The sequence below is a fragment of the Marmota flaviventris genome, chromosome 10 (assembly GCF_047511675.1).
Source record: "Marmota flaviventris isolate mMarFla1 chromosome 10, mMarFla1.hap1, whole genome shotgun sequence".
Lineage (NCBI taxonomy): Eukaryota > Metazoa > Chordata > Mammalia > Rodentia > Sciuridae > Marmota > Marmota flaviventris.
The window spans coordinates 72322596-72340551 of record NC_092507.1 but is presented as its reverse complement, the minus strand read 5'-3'; the positions used below and the strand labels follow the sequence as shown (position 1 = coordinate 72340551).

General features: G+C 32.5%; 1 protein-coding gene across 1 annotated transcript in view; it reads left to right on the top strand.

Annotated features, from left to right (window-relative positions):
• Positions 1 to 17956, top strand: part of Col24a1 (collagen type XXIV alpha 1 chain) — a 379962-nt gene that overhangs the window by 131251 nt on the left and 230755 nt on the right. Inside the window, exon 18 of the mRNA XM_071618609.1 lies at positions 2987 to 3040. Within this exon, the coding sequence (XP_071474710.1) occupies positions 2987 to 3040 (54 nt within the window). The remainder of the gene's footprint in view (positions 1 to 2986; positions 3041 to 17956) is intronic.

Here is a 17956-nt window from a genome sequence, read left to right as displayed (position 1 = left end):
GATTTGGTTTCTAGTTCTCAACTCTGACATTTGACCTGCCATGATCTTGTCATTGATTTACCATAGATCCGATTTCTCATGTTAGAATATGTATGTTTCAGAATTCCTGTAGCTCTGTGACTCTATGATATTTCTGTCTCTTAGTAATAGTGCCTACTACTATTGCTATAATCTAAAGAAAAAGTCAAAATACCTTATTTTACCTCTGTGTTGGTCAGCTTTTCATCACTTTGACCAAAATATACAAAATAACAACTTAGAGGAGGAAAATTTTATTTTGGCTTAAAGTCCCAGAGATTTGGTCGGCCAAGTCCATTGTTCTTGGTTCAAGGTGAGACAGAACATCATGTTGGAAGGCCATGGTGGAGGAGCATGACTCCATTCATGGTAACCAGGAAGCAGAGAAATGGAAAAGGAAAGGACCACAGGGAAGATGAACCCTTCCAAGGCATGTCCCTGGATGAACCCTTCCAGGGCATGGCCCACCTCCTCCAGCCATACCCCTTGTGCCTGCAGTTACCACCCAGTCAGTGCATTCAAACTGGATGGACTGATTAGGTTATAGGTCTCACTATCTAATTATCTCACCTCTGAATATTCCTGCAATAACACAGGAGCTTTGGGGGACACCTCATATCCAAACCATAACAACCTTCATCATTGTCGTAATATTTTTTTCCTAAAAGAAATCACAGTAAGTGCTAATGAGGTTCTTTTAGGGCAGAGAACAAGAGATGGTAATAATTAGGATTTTACTGACTTCATACTCATTTTATACCCTTCTGTACTATTCTAAAAACATTAATAGCCAGGATTACTTTGGTAGGGAGATAATTGACAATTTTTGTTACTTTTATCAAACCTTTGAAAAATATTTACTTTCAGCTCAAAATTGGGTGGAGACTCGTGATTAATATTAGTAAAATGAACTTGTCTTTGGTCTCTCACTGTATCCTTTGTATTAATACAAAAGATGTTTAACCTAGATACCTTCCCTCATTAAGGAAGGAGACTCCTACTTGATGAAGTATTGCCTATACAGAATCAGTTATTAAGAAAAAACTTACATACCCAATTATACAAGTTAGTACCTACTAACTATCATGGAAAAAATGCTAAAGTTATATGATGTCTTTCATATTTTATATGTCCTGCTTTTGGTTTTCTTTCATCAAAGATTTTGATGTGACTGGAATTATTTTCAAGTGGATCTAAGTTATAATATGAAAGAATATTTTCTAGATATAAGAATTTCCTGATCTGGGAGGTTTGTACATTCTGGAATAAGGAAGCTTTTGTTCTTCAAGTATTCAAAAAAATAAAAATAGAGAAAACTACCACTCTGAAAGTGTTAGAAAATACTCTTTCCCTGAGATAGAGAAAAAAGACAATTATAACTTCTTTTCCATTTTTAAATAAGAAGTCTTTGTCATTTATAAAGATGTACCTAATGTTATTTCATCTCTAAGTTACTTGAAAACTCAAGTTTTTGTGAAGGAAAGGTGACATTTACAATAAACTTGCAACTGAGGTTTTATAAAACAAAGAATTATTATTATTATAATGAATAAAATTATTCCACATAAAATTATTATTATTATAATGAATAAAATTATTCCACAATTTATGTTTTTAAATATTTGGTTGTTACTTAACTTTTCTGAAAACAATGGCTAGGCTAGTCATTTTTCCTAAATGCTTGTGAAGTTAGGGTCTGGCTGGATTTTGCCACTAGAGGTCCCCAGTGAGAACTCCATCTCTGAGAGGGATACTTGTCATTTTTAGAATTTAAGACTCCCTATGTACCGATTCTGATGAATCACAGTTTTTGTTTATTTGGAACTGAGAACTTAAATGGGTCTTTGAATGATATTTCATTACCAGACTCTGGATGTGATTGCAGTAGTCGTGTCCTCTTTTACATCCAGGTACCTTAGCACTGAGAATTGAATCAGTACATATAGGAAATTGTGCTCTGGTTCTTTAAAAATGTGTAATCTTATATTGCAACTTGTAGTTTTATGTGATCTGAAGTCCACTTAAATCAAATTTGAAGCTCAAATACAAATTTAATATGAGAAAAATAATGAATTCAATAGTTTTTCTTTCATAACTAAGGGTATCCTTAGACTACTGACCTTCCCTTTTCTGAACTTTATCTCTTGAGAGCTTTGTCAGCCTTCTCTGGTTTCAGACTTTATACCACTTCTTTTTCCTTTCCATCCCTGATTTCACATGTGAATGTCTTCTAAAATACTGAAATCAAAATCTTCAAACTTTAATTAGAGGATCACAACCATGTAGGAGTTTCAAATATCAGCCAGAAGAGGAGCAAGGATATGAAAAGAGAGATAAATGATTTTAAACTTGGTTAATGTTTAATGAATATTTATACTTTCTAAGTGCTAGGTACTGTGCTTATCACTTTACATATATTGTCTCATTTAATCCTCAAAACGACTCTATGAAAATGTCAGTAGTGTTGTTATTCCTATTTTACTGATGAGAAGACAGGTTTAGAGAGATTAAGCAACAAGGATTTCAATCCCAGTGAGTCTTAAATATTAAATCAGGACATTAAAATGGGAGAAAAGAATTTTCAGAAACAGTTTAAAGGCTTTGATTATTTAGAAAAGCAATTCTTCATCTAAAATTCCCTACCTCTTTGAGTCAAACTTTATTTTTCTAGCTCTAGGCAACACACACACACACACACACACACACACACACACTTTTTTTCTCTTGATTTGAGCACTTAACTCATAAATTTGTATGTCTAACAGTTAAGAGTAAATATGTATTATCCATAAACATTTTACTTAAATAAATTTCACAGTGATGATAGTTACAAATTAAGACTCTGAAAAGTCATTAAAACTTTGTTGGGCATAATATATTGAATGCTATTTGTAATATACTTGTTTCCTCTTCTAGTTCCATTTATTAAGCTAACATATATATTTTGATTCTCCTCTTCCCTCTTTAGGGTCAATCAGGTGACCCAGGACCCAAAGGACCAATTGGCCCCCCAGGACCAGAGGTAAAATATTGATGGAAAGATAATGAAATTGAAACAATAATGGTGGAAATTAAACAATTGATAGAATGTGTTCTATATTATATAGTAAGCTGAAGAAAATTTTTTCTAAAGTTTAACTCTATAAAAAGTCTAGAGTAAATTGTGTTCTATTAATTCAGGAGATACCCAACAGTGATGAGTGCTCCTAAGAAAATAGTTATTAACTATCCCTTATCTTAAATTTGTGGAATCAGAAGTATTTTACATCTTGTTTTTTTTCAAATTTTGGAATACTTACATATTAATAATGAGCTATCTTAGGAATAGAAACCAAATCTGAACACAAAATTCGTTTTTGTTTCTTATATACTTTATACACATAGTCCAAAGATAACTTTATATACTTTTAGTTCACATGTGTTTTGACTGTGATAGGGGATCAGGTATGAATTTTCCAATTGTTGTACCATTGTTGGCTCTCAAGAAGTTTCAGATTTTGGAATATTTCATATTTTAGATTTTTATATTAGGAATGTTTGACCTATATTAGCCTCATTTTCATCCTGATCATTCCATAGCAGATGTATTTGTTCCACAAAGCCATCTATTAATAACACATACTTGTAGCGTGAAATCAAATTCTGGGACATAAATTGAAATATTAGTGCAGAATTCTTCTAATTCTTGTTATATATGCATGTCATTTGTATCTCATATTTTAGAATAAACATAATTAAGTCTGCACTACATATATCAAATTTGCTTGTATATTCTTTAAAATTTGGACTTTGGTTTTATGCTTGATATAGAACAGCTTTCTTTTCTGTAAGTATGCATAGATTGTGAGCTTCTGAGATAAAACATTTGGACTTTTTAAAATCTATTACGTGAGTTAAAGCTTCTGAACCTTACCCTAGTCTTGGGTATACATACCAAAATATACACACGTGCATGCACATACATACACATCTAATTCAGACTAGTTGCAGTAGTAAAACTGAGGACATGAGTTGGCTTCAGAATAAATAAATCAGAGTAGTGTCCCAATAGTGGCAAAACAGTAGGCAATTTCAAGGATAGTTATAGACTGATGCCTTCTCCCTCTCTTTGTAAAAGATGAAATCCACTACTTATTCCATTGCTGTTTGGGGAGACTTACTAACTTCTTTAACTAATTAATGTCTTTATTTCTAATTTAAAAACACCTTCCATAATGATAGTTCAAAAATCTAAAAAACTACATTATACCTACTTTTATTGATAAAAAGGTAATAGGAAGTAAAACACAGCAGCATTTTAATGTCATCATTCTGAGATGGAGGAAATTGTCTTCAGAATAATAAAAATTTATCTCTTTCTAAGAACCTACATTCTTTCATTTTTAAGCACTTTTAATGAAAACTCTTCTTAAATAAATAACATTTGCCTGTCTTCTCATATTAAAGATACAGAATCTAATTTAACTTTATTTTAAAAGGTTATCATAATGACTGTGAATTGCTAAGTTAAACTACAATTACAAGTGGTATATGCCCTAGGAAGGACTGTGTGAATTCCTGGTTTTCTCTTGATTTTGGGCTATTTTCTTCTTTCACATAAAGCTTGATTAAGGATGTATGAACTATGTTTTCACTTGCTGCTTGGTCTTACAAACATGTTTCTTTCTTCTCTGTATCCTTTGAAATGTTAGGATCTGCCCTCAACATTTAAAACATTGTCTCCATGATTTTGTTTCTGCACTACTAATAAAAGATCTTGAGCCCCACCGTGTCAGACTATACTCTATACAATTCTTCAGCTTCACCTGTGTTTTCATAGACCTGAAGATATAATCTGTTCTCTCTCATGAATTAGTATGAGATTGTTTTGGGGAACAAGACCTAATCCAAGGAATATGACTTCTTCTAGCTCATAAAAATAGAACACAGGCAACCATACATGAGGCAATACATTTATCCCAACTTTCTCAACCTTAGGCTTTTAATAGATTTGCAGGTGCAAAAATTTAATGTAATATGTTTAATAGAAAATCAAAGCTATAAGTTTCTACTTGAATAGTGGATGAATTTTCTCAGGTAAATTATGTATTGTGCTAAATTTAGATTTTATCTTGTAGGCATTGACCAAAGTTTTCTAAGCAAGTGAATAGAAGTATGAGACTTGTGCTTCATGAGACATATATATGATAGCCAGAAGGATAATAAAGGAGGGAGGAGAAACCAGGAAAAAAAGTATATAGAAACCGAAGACCTGACTCTAAGAAGAGTAGATTAGAGATACATATTAGATAATCATCTACATAGAGATTACATGAAGTAATTGTAATAGGTGAAATTGTTTCAGGAAAGTTCTTGATACTAGGTATGAAAATACTATATCTGGACACTCACACCCAGAAGGCTTCAGTTTTAAGTTGGTAATAAAAGGGCAATAAAATAAATTTTGGCAACTGAAAAGCATACTCCTAAGTAATTCATGGACTGGAGAGAGAGGAAAACCAAATCACAATGGAAATTTAAAAACACATAGAACTGAATAAGTACAAATCACTGTAAAAATTTGAGTGTTGCACCTAAATCAACACTTAGAGGGAAATTTATAGACAAATTCATGAAAAGCAAGGAAGATTAAAAACAAAAATGAGTTACACTGACCATAAGTGTGGGGATTTGTTTCAAAGGGAGAATGAGTTTGAAAGACAACAAATAGGATAGGTTCTGTGTTTTTGCAAGTAGGACACTTAAGTCCCAGAATATAATATAATATGATGGAGGGAGAATCTTGAGGACTTCCATGAAAACTGAGTAGAGGAATGAGTGAGGGCTTATAAAATATTTCTGAATTGTGTTAAGGTTGAGACTTTTTTCCAAAATATGGCCAAAAATTCTTGTACATTTTATTAAAGATGGATTTTGATTTAAACTCCAAATTCCTACTGGCCATAGCAATGAAATACATCAGCTATATGATTCTCCTCTCACTTGGATAATAGCATGTTCATTGTTCAAAAGGAGGATAGCAATACGTGACATTAAGTCTCTGTGATTTTCGTTTGTCAGTATAGATTGACATCATACTACCAAACTATAATTCAATAAAAGTAATTTTATTAGAAGTCAAAATTATGAAGTTTAGGTATATACTCCTATGACAGTTTTTGTTAATTAGCTGGCAATAAAATGTTTAAATTAAAATCTAAAAAATAATACAGTATTTTAGATTTAATATATTTTGAATGTAAGTTGAGGAATTAGCCTGAGTATCATAAACTCTATGCCTTTCTTCTTTTTTATAATGAAACTATTAATAGTACCAAACTCATAAAGTTGATGTTTTATACACATTAATACATGTAAAACACTTCAGTATCTGGTTAATAGGAAGCACTTAATAAATATTAGCTACCACCATCACTGTCATCAATGTAGGACAAAGGAACTGTCTGTACCCATGACAAGTTTCAGAAAGCCTGGTTGGTTCAAGATGAAAATCATGCCAGAGTAACTGGTGTAAATGAAATCGAAAGTTATATATAGTGAAATTGGAAATGTATATGGGGTATATCATGTAGTACTTTGCAGAAAATAAGGAGAAACTGGATTTTGTTTTAAGTGCAGTAGGAAACCATTGAAACTTTAACATGCAGTAGTATGATCTTACTTGATTTCACTTTTAGAAGGTTATTTTTACTGTTGTGTAGATATGAGAGAATGAGGAGAAAGAGTGCTGAAAGCACTTTGAAAAGAGATGATTTAAGGATATTATTTTAGTTTTCTGGGTACAACATGATAATATCTTGCAATAATGTTGTAGAAATAGAGAATGAGCTTGTTTAGAAAAATGGTAATTTCAGTTTTAGACAATAAAGCTATGTAGCTTTAGAATTATGTTTTTCTATCTTTACCATTCATTGTTATCACCTACCTGAGGAACTTAAAAAAAAATACAGATGCCCAGAGTCAATCCCAGTAGTGCTGAATCAGAATTACTTGGAGGTACTCCATGGTGGTTAACAGTAACAATAAAGAACTACATTTTAACTTTCTATTCTTTTTTTTTCTTTTTTTGCACTCTTTTATTGGGCTTAAGAGTGATTAGTATATAGTAAATTCTTTTTTATTGATTTTAAAAAAAATAAATGTCAGCAGAATGCATTTCAATTCTTATTACACATATACAGCACAAATTTTCATACCTCTGGTTGTATATAAAGTATGTTGACAGCAATTCATGTCTTCATACATGTACTTTGGATAATGATGTCTATCACATTCCACTATCCTTGCTAACCCCCTGCCCCCTCCCATTCCCTCCCACCCCTCTGCCCTATCGAGAGTTCATCTATTGCTCCCATGCTTCACCTCCCTAACCCACTATGAATCAGTCTCCTTATATCAGAGAAAACATTCGGCATTTGTTTTTTTGGGATTGGCTAACTTCACTTAGCATTATCTTCTCCAATGCCATCCATTTACCTGCAAATGCCATGACTTTATTCTCTTTTATTGCTGAGTGATATTCCATTGTGTATATATGCCACATTTTAAAAATTCATTCATCTATTAAAGAGCATCTAGGTTGGTTCCACAGTTTAGCTATTGTGAATTGCGCTGGTATAAACATTGATGTGGCTGTATCCCTTAATATGCTGTTTTTTTAAGTCCTTTGGGTATAGACTGAGGAGAGGGATAGCTGGGTCAAATGGTGGTTCCATTCCCATATTTCCAAAGAATCTCCATACTGCTTTCCATATTGGCTGCACCAATTTGCAGTCCCACCAGCAATGTATGAGTGTACCTTTGGCCCCACATCCTCGCCAACACTTATTATTGTTTGTCTTCATAATAACTACCATTCTGACTGGGGTGAGATGATATCTTAGAGCAGTTTTGATTTGCATTTCTCTAATTTCTAGAGATCATGAACATTTTTTCATATATTTGTTGATTGATTGTATATCCTCTTCTGAGAATATCTGTTCATGTCGTTGGCCCATTTATTGATTGGGTTTTTTGTTTGTTTGTTTGTTTGTTTGTTTTGTCTTTTTTTAGTGCTTAGCTTTTTGAGTTCTTTATATACCTTAGAGATTAGTGTTCTATCTGATGTGTGAGGGGTAAAAATTTGCTCCCAACATGTAGGCTCTCTATTTACCTCACAGATTGTGTCTTTTGCTGAAATGAAACTTTTTAGTTGAATCCATCCCATTTATTGATTCTTGGTTTTAATTCTTGTGCAATAAGAGTCTTATTAAGGAAGTTGGGGCCTAATCCCACATGATTAAGATTAGGGCCTACTTTTTCTTCTATTGGATGCAGAGTCTCTGGTTTAATTCCTAGGTCCCTGATCTACTTTGAGTTGAGTTTTGTGCATGATGAGAGATAGGGGTTTAATTTCATTTTTTTTGCATCTGGATTTCCAGTTTTCCCAGCACCATTTGTTAAAGAGGCTATCTTTTCTCCAATGCATGTTTTTGGCATTTTTGTCTAATAAAAGATAACTGTAGTTATGTGGGTTAATCTCTGTGTAACTAGTAAATGAATTCACCAAAGTAGCAGGATGTAAAATCAACACCCATAAATCAAAGGCATTTCTGTATATCATTGACAAATCCTCTGAGAATGAAATGAGGAAAACTACCCCATTTACAATAGCCTCAAAAAAATAGTTAGGAATCAACTTAAAGAAAGAGGTGAAAGATCTATACAATGAAAACTACAGGACACTAATGAAAGAAATCAAACTTTCTATTCTTAGTAGCAGAAGGACCTTTTCCAACAGACATAAAGTGTTTTCAAACAATTAATATGTGTTTTAGGTAGCTTTTTTGCTGCTCTGATTAAAAGACCTGACAAGAACAATTTTAGAGGAGGAAAATTCTATTTGGGGCTCAGGGTTTCAGAGGTTTCAGTCTATAGAGGGAAGTCTCCTTTCCTTAGGGCTGGAGATGAGGCAGGCAAAACATCATGGTGGAATACTGTGACAGAGGGAAGCAGCTCATATGATGATCAGGAAGCAGAGGAAGACTTCACTCACCAGACACAAAATTTATACCCCAAAGGCATGCCCCAGTGACCTACCTCCTCCAACCACAGCCTATCTACCTTCAGTTAACATTCAGTTAATCCCATCAAGTGATTAATCACTGACTGGTTAAGGCTCTCAAAAACCAATCATTTCTCCTCTGAACCTTCTTACATTCTCTCATACTGTAAGTCTGGAAGAAGAAGTCATAACATTCTCCTACTATGCCTAAAATTCTCTAATTTTGTGTCTTAGTAACCTTGGGAAATTATATTACCAAAGAAGTACAGCATGGCACAGACATAGAATTCTCTAAATGTTTTTAGTATAAAATAACAAAAGAAAATCACTAATAAGCTTTGTTAGGAAATTTTTACAGTTAACATTTAATTTGTAACAGCAGCTGGAATATAGAAGAAAGAGAGTTGCATAACCCTTGGAGTACAGAGTGAATTTGACCTCATGTCAGGCTTATAATACCAATATCATAGGAAGAAGCCTGAGTTAAGAAGGTAAAAAGAGCAAACAACCAAGAAAAATAGTCTAACAGAAGGGGGAAGGAGTTAATCTGAGTTACTCCAGTGAAATATTTATATATTTTGATAAGATTTGTAGTCCTAGAATATTTTTCTTCCATTTGAATGCATGGTTGTTTATGTACAAGTACCACATTGTTTTAATACTAACAGCTTTATGGTATGTTTAATGTCTAGAAAGCCTGTAAATCCTCTTAGTTTTCTTTTTCAGTGTTTTCCTAGCCATGCTTGTGTTCTCTTTATATCTATATAAATTTTGGCATCAATCTATTTAGCTTCATTTAAAATATTATTCAATATTATTAAATAAAATACTACTAGTAAATACTATTTCATTCACTTAAACTCATATTTATAAACTAAGAAAACATTTGATATTTTTATGATGCTGAGTCATCCTCTCCAAGAACAACAAATGTTATTTGTGTTTTTCAGGAATATTTAAAATTTTTCCTCATAGATGTTTTGCATATTTCTTGTTAAATTTGTTCCTTTTTTTATCTTTTCATGGCTACTTTAAGTACAGTTTCTCTGCCATTATAATTCTCCAACAGGTTTTTGTTTATGTGTATGAATACTGTTGATTTCTCAATGCCAGTTTTACATACTACTACCTTAGTGTTTTTCCTTTAAATTAATTTTACTATTAATTTTTTAGAGTTTCCTAGGCTTGCTATCATTTTTCAAATAGAGATAATTTTATATATTCTTTCCTAATTCTAATATTTCTAACTTAATTCTCCTGAATAATTGCATTGTTCTCTAGTAGAGAGTTAAGAGAGTTGGAAGTAGTGAGCATTTTGAGCCTTCTCCTGATCTTAGTGGAAATATAGAGATTCCTCGTGAAGTAAATGCTGGAACTGAGATTAAAATATGCATATATTTTGTTGTGGTAAACATAAATCTATCAATTCCTATTTTCTTAATTTTTTTAGAAATCAGGAATGATTGATACATTTTGTTAAATAAATAAACATCTATTAATAAATATTTATAAATTTTAACAAATAAATATTTAACAAAATATATCAACCAATTCTTATTTTTTAAAAAAATAACACATATACTTATGTAGTTCCAATACCTATAATTATATATTATTTCTTTTTTTAGATCTATCATATAGTTCCAACATCTATAATTATGTTTCTCTTTATTTTTAGATCTATTTATATGACATGTTACATTAATAGGTTTTCTTTTTGACCCAGCTTCAAAATATTGAATAAATTGCATTTACCCTTGGTTCCATCATCCCCTACCAAAGTGACACATTTTTACCATTGACAAACCTATATTGATAAATTATAATAGCCCAAAGTCCATACATTACATTAGGGTTCATTCTCTTTTTTACCTCGTGTAGATTTATTTTTTAATTCATTCTTGTTTGTTATCTATGACAGTAGAATGTATTTTGAATATTGTACATATAAGAAGTACAACTTCCCATTCTTCTGGTTGTACATGATATAGAATTACATTGGTTGTGTATTCATATATGAACATAGGAAAGTAAAGTCCAATTCATTTTACTGTCTTTCCTATTCCCATTACCCCAACTTTCCCTTCATTCCCCTTGTCTAATCCAAAGTACTTCTGATTTTCCCTAACCCTTCTTATTGTGATTTAGTATCTGCATATCAGAGGAAACATTCAGCCTTTGGTTCTTTGGGATCGGCTCATTTCATTTAGCTTGAGAGTCTCTAATTCTGTCCACTTACCAGCAAATGCCATAGTTTCATTTCTCTTTATGACTGAGTAGTATTCCATTGTGTAAATGTTCCACACTTTCTTTATCCATTCGTCTGTTGAAGGGCACCCAGGCTCATTCTATAGTTTAGCTATTGTGAATTGAGCTGCTATAACCATTGATGTGGCTGCATCACTATAATATGCCGATTTTAGCTGGATCAAATGGTTGTTCCATTCCAAGTTTCTGAAAAATCCCCATACTGCTTTCCACAGTGGTTGCACCAACTTGTAGTCCCATCAGCAATGTATGAGTGTGCCTTTTTCTCATATCCTCTCCAAATCTAATGTTATTTGTATTCTTTATTATTGCCATTCTGACTGGAGTGAGAAGGAATCTAGGTATAGTTTTAATTTGCATTTCTCTAACTGCTAGAGATGGTGAACATTTTTTTCATATATTTGTGGACCTATCCTATTTCTTCTGTGAAGTGCCAGTTCAGTTCCTTGGCCCATTTATTGATTGGCTTATTTACTTTTTTGGTGTTGAGTTTTTTGAGTTCTTTATGAATCCTGGAGATTAGTGCTCAGAGGTATATGTGGTAAAGATTTTTCACCTATTCTGTAGGTTCTCTCTTCATATTGATCATTTTCTTTGCTGAGAAGAAGCCTTTTATTTTGAATCTATCCCACTCATTGATTTTTAATTTGCCTTCTTGCACTTTAGGAGTCTTGTTAAGGAAGTCAGGTTCTAAGCCGATATGATAAAGACTTGAGCCTACTTTTTTCTTCTACTAGGCACAGGGTCTCTGTTTTAGTGCCTAAGTCTTTGATCCACTTTGAGTTGAGTTTTGTACAGGGTGAGATAGAAGTTTAATTTCATTTTGCTGCATATGGATTTTCAATATTCCCAGTACAATTTGTTTAACAGGCTATCTTTTCTCCAGTGTATGTTTTTGTTGCCTTTGTGTAGTATGATATAACTATATTTATATGAGTTTGTCTCTGTGTCTTCTATTCTGTATCACATAGGTCTACATGTCTATTTTGGTGCCAGTACCATGCCATTTTTGTAACTATTGCTCTGTAATATAGTTTAAGGTCTGGTATTGTAGTGCCATCTGTTTCAATATTCTTGCTAATGGTTGCTTTGGCTATTCTGGGCCTCTTATTTTTCCAAATGAATTGCATGATTGCTTTTTCTAGTTCTGTGAAGAATGTCATTGGTATTTTAATAGGAATTGCATTAAATGTGTATAACACTTTTGGAAGCATGGTGGTTTTGACAATGTTAATTCTGCCTATCCAAGAACATGGGAGAGCCTTCTATTTTTTAAGGTCTTCTTCAATTTCTTTCTTTAGTGTACTGTATTTTTCATTGTAGAAGTTTTTCACCTATTTTGTTAGATTGACTCCCAAATATTTTATATTTTTGAGACTATTGTGAATGGGGTAGTTTCCCAAGTTTCTCTTTCATTTGATTTTATCACTGATGTATAGGAACACAATTGATTTATGAGTATCAATTTTATATCCTGACATTTTGCTGAGTCATTTGTTAGTTCTGGAAGTTTCATGGTGGAGTTTTTTGGGTCTTCTAGATATAGAATCATATCGTCTGCAAATAGGGACAATTTGAGTTCTTTTCCTTTTAAAATTTGGATCCCTTTAATTTCTTTCTTCTGTATAATTGCTCTGACTAGGGTTTCAAGGACAATGTTGAGTAGAAGTGGTGAAAGAGGGCACCCTTGTCTTTTCCAATTTTTAGAGGGAATTCTTTCAATTTTTCTCAATTTAGAATGATCTTGGCCTTAAGTTTAGCATATATAACTTTTGCAATGTTGAGGTATGTCCCTACTATCCCTAGTTTTTCTAGTGTTTTGAACATGAAAGGGTAGGGTGCTGCATTTTATCAAGTTATTTTTCTACATCTAGTAAGATGATCATGTGATTCTTGTCTTTTAAGTCAATTGATATGATAAATTATGTTTATTGATTTCCTTATGTTGAACCAACCTTCCATTCCTAGGATGAATCCCACTTGGTCTTGGTACACTATCTTTTAAATATGTTTTTATGCGATTTGCCAGAATTTTATTACGAATTTTTGCATCTATGTTCATCAGCAATATTGGTCTGAAGTTTTCTCTCCTTGATGTGTCTTTGTTTTTGGTATCAGGGTGATACTAGCCTCATAGAATGAGTTTAGAAGGATTCTCTCCTTTTCTGTTTCATGGAATAATTTGAGAAGTATTGGTGTTAATTCTTCTTTGAAGGTCTGGTAGAATGAGGCTGAAAATCTATCTGGTCCTAGGTTTTTCTTAGTTGGTAGGCTTTTGATGGAAATATCCATTTAATTGATTAAAATTGATCTGTTTATATTGTCTATATCTTCCTCTTTCAGTTTAGCTAGGTCATATATCTCTAGAAATTTGTCAATGTCTTCAAGATTTTCTATTTTATTAGAGAATAAATTTTCAAAATATTTTCTGAATATCTTTAGCATTTCAGTAATGTCTGTCATATTTCCTTTTTCATCATGAATTTTAGTAATTTGAGTTTTCTCATTCTCTTCATTAGCATGGCTAAGGGTTTACCAATTTCGTTTATTTTTTCAAAAATAATTTTTTGTTTTTTCAATTTTTTGAATGGTTTGTTTTGTTTCAATTTCATTGATTTCAGCTCTGATTTAATTATTTCTTGTCTTCTGTATTTGGTGTTGATTTGTTCTTCTTTTTCTAGGGCCTTGGTGATTTTCTATTCTTTTAATGAATGAGCTCAATGCTATGAACTTTCCTCTTAGACCTGCCTTCATAGTGTCTCAGAGATTTTGATATGTTATGTTGCTATTCTCACTCATCTCATTTTCATTGTTTACTCCATAATATATAGTTTCCAGGTATTGGAGTAGCTTCTGTTTTTATTTTATCATTGATTTCTAATTTCATTCCATTATGATCTGATAGAATGCAGGGTAGTATCTCTATTTATTTTTATACTTCCTAAGATTGCTTTGTGGCCTAACTTATGGTCTATTTTAGAAAAGGATTTATGTGCTGCTGAGAAAAAAGTGTATTTGCTCATTGATGGAGAAAATATTCTATATATGTGTATTAAGTCTAAATTATTGATTGTATTATTTAGTCCTAAAGTTTTTTTGTTAAGTTTTTGTTTGGAGGATATATCCAGTAGTGAGAGGGGTGTGTTAAAGTCACCCAGTATTATTGTGTTGTGGTCTATTTGACTTTCTAACTTGAGAAGAGTTTGTTTGATGAATGTAGATGCTCCATTGTTTGAGGCATAAATATTTATGATTGTTACGTCTTGTTGATATAATCCTTTAAGGTAGTATGAAATATCCTTCTTTGTCCCTTCTGATTAAACTTTGGCTTGAAGTCCACTTTATTTGACATGAAGATAGAAACCTCTACTTGTTTACAAGATCCATGTGAGTGATATGTTTTTTCCCATCATTTCACCTTCAGTGTGGATGAATTTGCTTATGAGGTGAGTCTTTTGGAGACAGCATATTGTTGGGTCTTGTTTTTTAATCCAATCTGTTAGTCTATGTTTTTTGATTGATGAGTTTAGGCCTTTTACATTCAAAGTTATTATGGAGATATGATTTGTATTCCCAGTCATTTTGGTTTATTACTGGGTTTTTTTTAGAGAGAGAGAGAAAAAATTTAAATATCTATTTATTTCTTTTTAGTTTTTGGTGGACACAACATTTTTATTTTATTTTTTATGTGGTGCTGAGGATTGAACCCAGCGCCCCGCGCATGCCAGGTGAGCACGCTACCACTTGAGCCACATTCCCAGCCCCTATTACTGGGTTTTAATTTGAATTAGTTTCTCCTTTGATTGAGTATTCCTTTAGTGTAGTTATTCCCTTTACTGGTTTTCATTTTTATTTTTCATTTCTTATTCATGAAATACTTTGCTGAGAATGTTCTGTAGTGCATGCTTTCTAGTTGTGAATTCTTTTTTGGGGAGGGTGGGTACCAAGGATTGAACTCAGAGGCACTCAACCACTGATCTATATCCCCAGACCTATTTTTTGTATTTTATTTATAGACAGAGTCTTATTGAGTTGCTTTAATGCCTCACCATTGCTGAGACTGGCTTTGAACTCATGATCCTCTTGCCTTAGCCTCCCAAGCTATTGGTATTACATGTGTGTGCCACCATGTTCATCTCTAGTTGTGAATTCTTTTAACTTTTGTTTATCATGTAAAGTTTTTATTTCATCATCAGATCTGAAGCTTAGTTTTCTGGGTATAGTATTCTTGATAGGTATCCATTTTCTTTCAGAGCTTGGTATGTATTATTTCAAGACCTCCTAGCTTTGAGCATGTGGGTTGAGATAGCAGCTGAGATCTGAGCTGAGATCCATATCATTTCTCTCTAAACATAATTTGACCTTTTTCTCTGGTAGCCTTTAAAATTCTATCATTGTTCTGTATGTTAGGCACCTTGTTTGGGTCTATTGTAACTTTATAAATTTGGGGTCTTATAAGCCTCCTGTATTTGATTTTCCATTTCATTCTTTAGGTTTGGGAATTTTTCTGATATTATTACATTGAAAGGTTGTTCATTCCTTTGGTTGGTATTTCTGTGCCTTCACCTATCCTGATAAATCTTAAATTTAATCTTCTAATGTTTTCCCATATTTCTTAGCAATTCTGTTAGTGGTGTCTTAACATCTTTTCTCCCTGGTCAGCTTTATTTTATATATTATATATTTTGTTTTCATTGCCTGAAACTTTGTTTTCTAAGTTGTCTAGTCTTTTGGTGATACTTTCCATTGAATTTTTAGTTTGGTTTATTGATTCCTTTGTTTTGAGGATTTCTTCTTGATTTCTTTTCAGAATCTCTCTTTATTGAAGGGATTTTTCACTCACTGCCTTCTCATAATCTTAATGTTATCTTTTGCAGAGCAGAAGATTTAAAGACCAGCTTACCAATTATTTCTTAGATGGATTGTGCCTTTAATGCATGTAAAAATCATTACTATTCCCAGGATTACCTAGGTTTTTTTCCCGTTATCTTCCAAGAATTTTAAAGTTTCAGACTTTACATGTAGACCTATGATCCATTTTAAGTTAATTTTTGTGAAGGATATAAGATCTTTGCCTTCCTTCCTTCCTTCCTTCCTTCGGCACCATTTGTTGAAAAGATTGCCTTTGTTCCATTATATTGCCTTTGCTCCTTTTGTCAAAGATCTATTGACTGTATTTATATGGACTTACCTCTGTGTTTTCTGTTGTTCCATTGATTTATTTGTCTATTCTTTTGCCAATACCACATTGTCTTAATATTGTACCTATATGGTAACTCTTGAAGTCTGGTAGTGTCAGTCATCCAACTTTATTCTTTAATATTGCGTTAGCTATTTTTTATCTTGTCTTTCTTTATATGAAGTTTAGAATAAGTGTGTTGGTATCCACAGATAATTTGCTGTGTTTTTGATTAGCATTGCATTGAATTTATTTGTCAAATTGGGAAGAACTAACATCTTGACAGTGTAAAGTCTTCTCATTCATGAATGTGGAATATCTATTTTTTCTTTGTTTTCTATCATTGCAGTTTTGTAGTTTTCTTCATATACATCTTGTGCTTATTTTCTTAGGCATAGACCTACTCTAACTTCCCCCCTTCTTTTTTTACTTTTGTAAAACTTTGTTTTTGTGCTAATGTGAATGGTATTGTGCTTTTTATTTCAAATTCCTCTTGCTCTTGGCTGGTAGATAGGAATGCAATTAATCTTGTATTCTGCAACCATGGTATAATTATATATCAGTTCCAGGGGATTTTTGTCATTTTCTTTTGATTTCCTACATAGCCAATTGTGTCATCTCTGAGCAAAAAGGTTTGTTTTTCCTTCTAACCCTTATATTTTTTCTTGCCACATTGCAGTAGCTAGGAGTTCCAATATGATGTTGAAAAAGAATAGTGAAAAGAGACATCCTTGCTTTGTTTTTAATCTAATTTTATATTTTCATTCTTTTATTTTTATTCATACAACTTATTTTTTACTTTTCAACTTTTTTATATCATTGATTTTATTTTTTTAAATACATGACAGCAAAATGCATTACAATTCTTATTACACATATAGAGCACAATTTTTCATATCTTTGTATATAAAGTGTGTTCACACCAATTCATGTATTTATACATGTACTTTGTTTTGGGGGTTTTTTGGCATTACAATTCTTATTACACATATATACCACAATTTTTCATATCTCTGTTTGCATGTGAAGTAGGTTGACACCCAATTTGTGTCTTCATATATGTACTTTGGATAATGATGTCCATTACATTCCACCATCCTTGCTAATTCCCTGCCTCATCCCTTCCCCTTCCACCCCTCTTCCCTATCTGTAATTCATCTATTCCTCCCATGCTCCCCCTCCCTACACCACTATGAGTCAGCCTCCTTATATCAGAGAAAACATTCGGCCTTTACCTCACACTACATCTCAAAGCCCTAGAAAAAGAAGAACAAATCAGCAGCAAAACAGTAGAAGGCAAGAAATAATTAATTCTCAGAACTCCCTGTCTTGTAGGCATCTCTTTAGACAAACCAATTATAACTAACTATTTTCAATAGATCTTTTAGGTACACCTATTATATGTCAACCACTAATTATTATTATTAGTAGTAGTAGTAGCAGTAGTA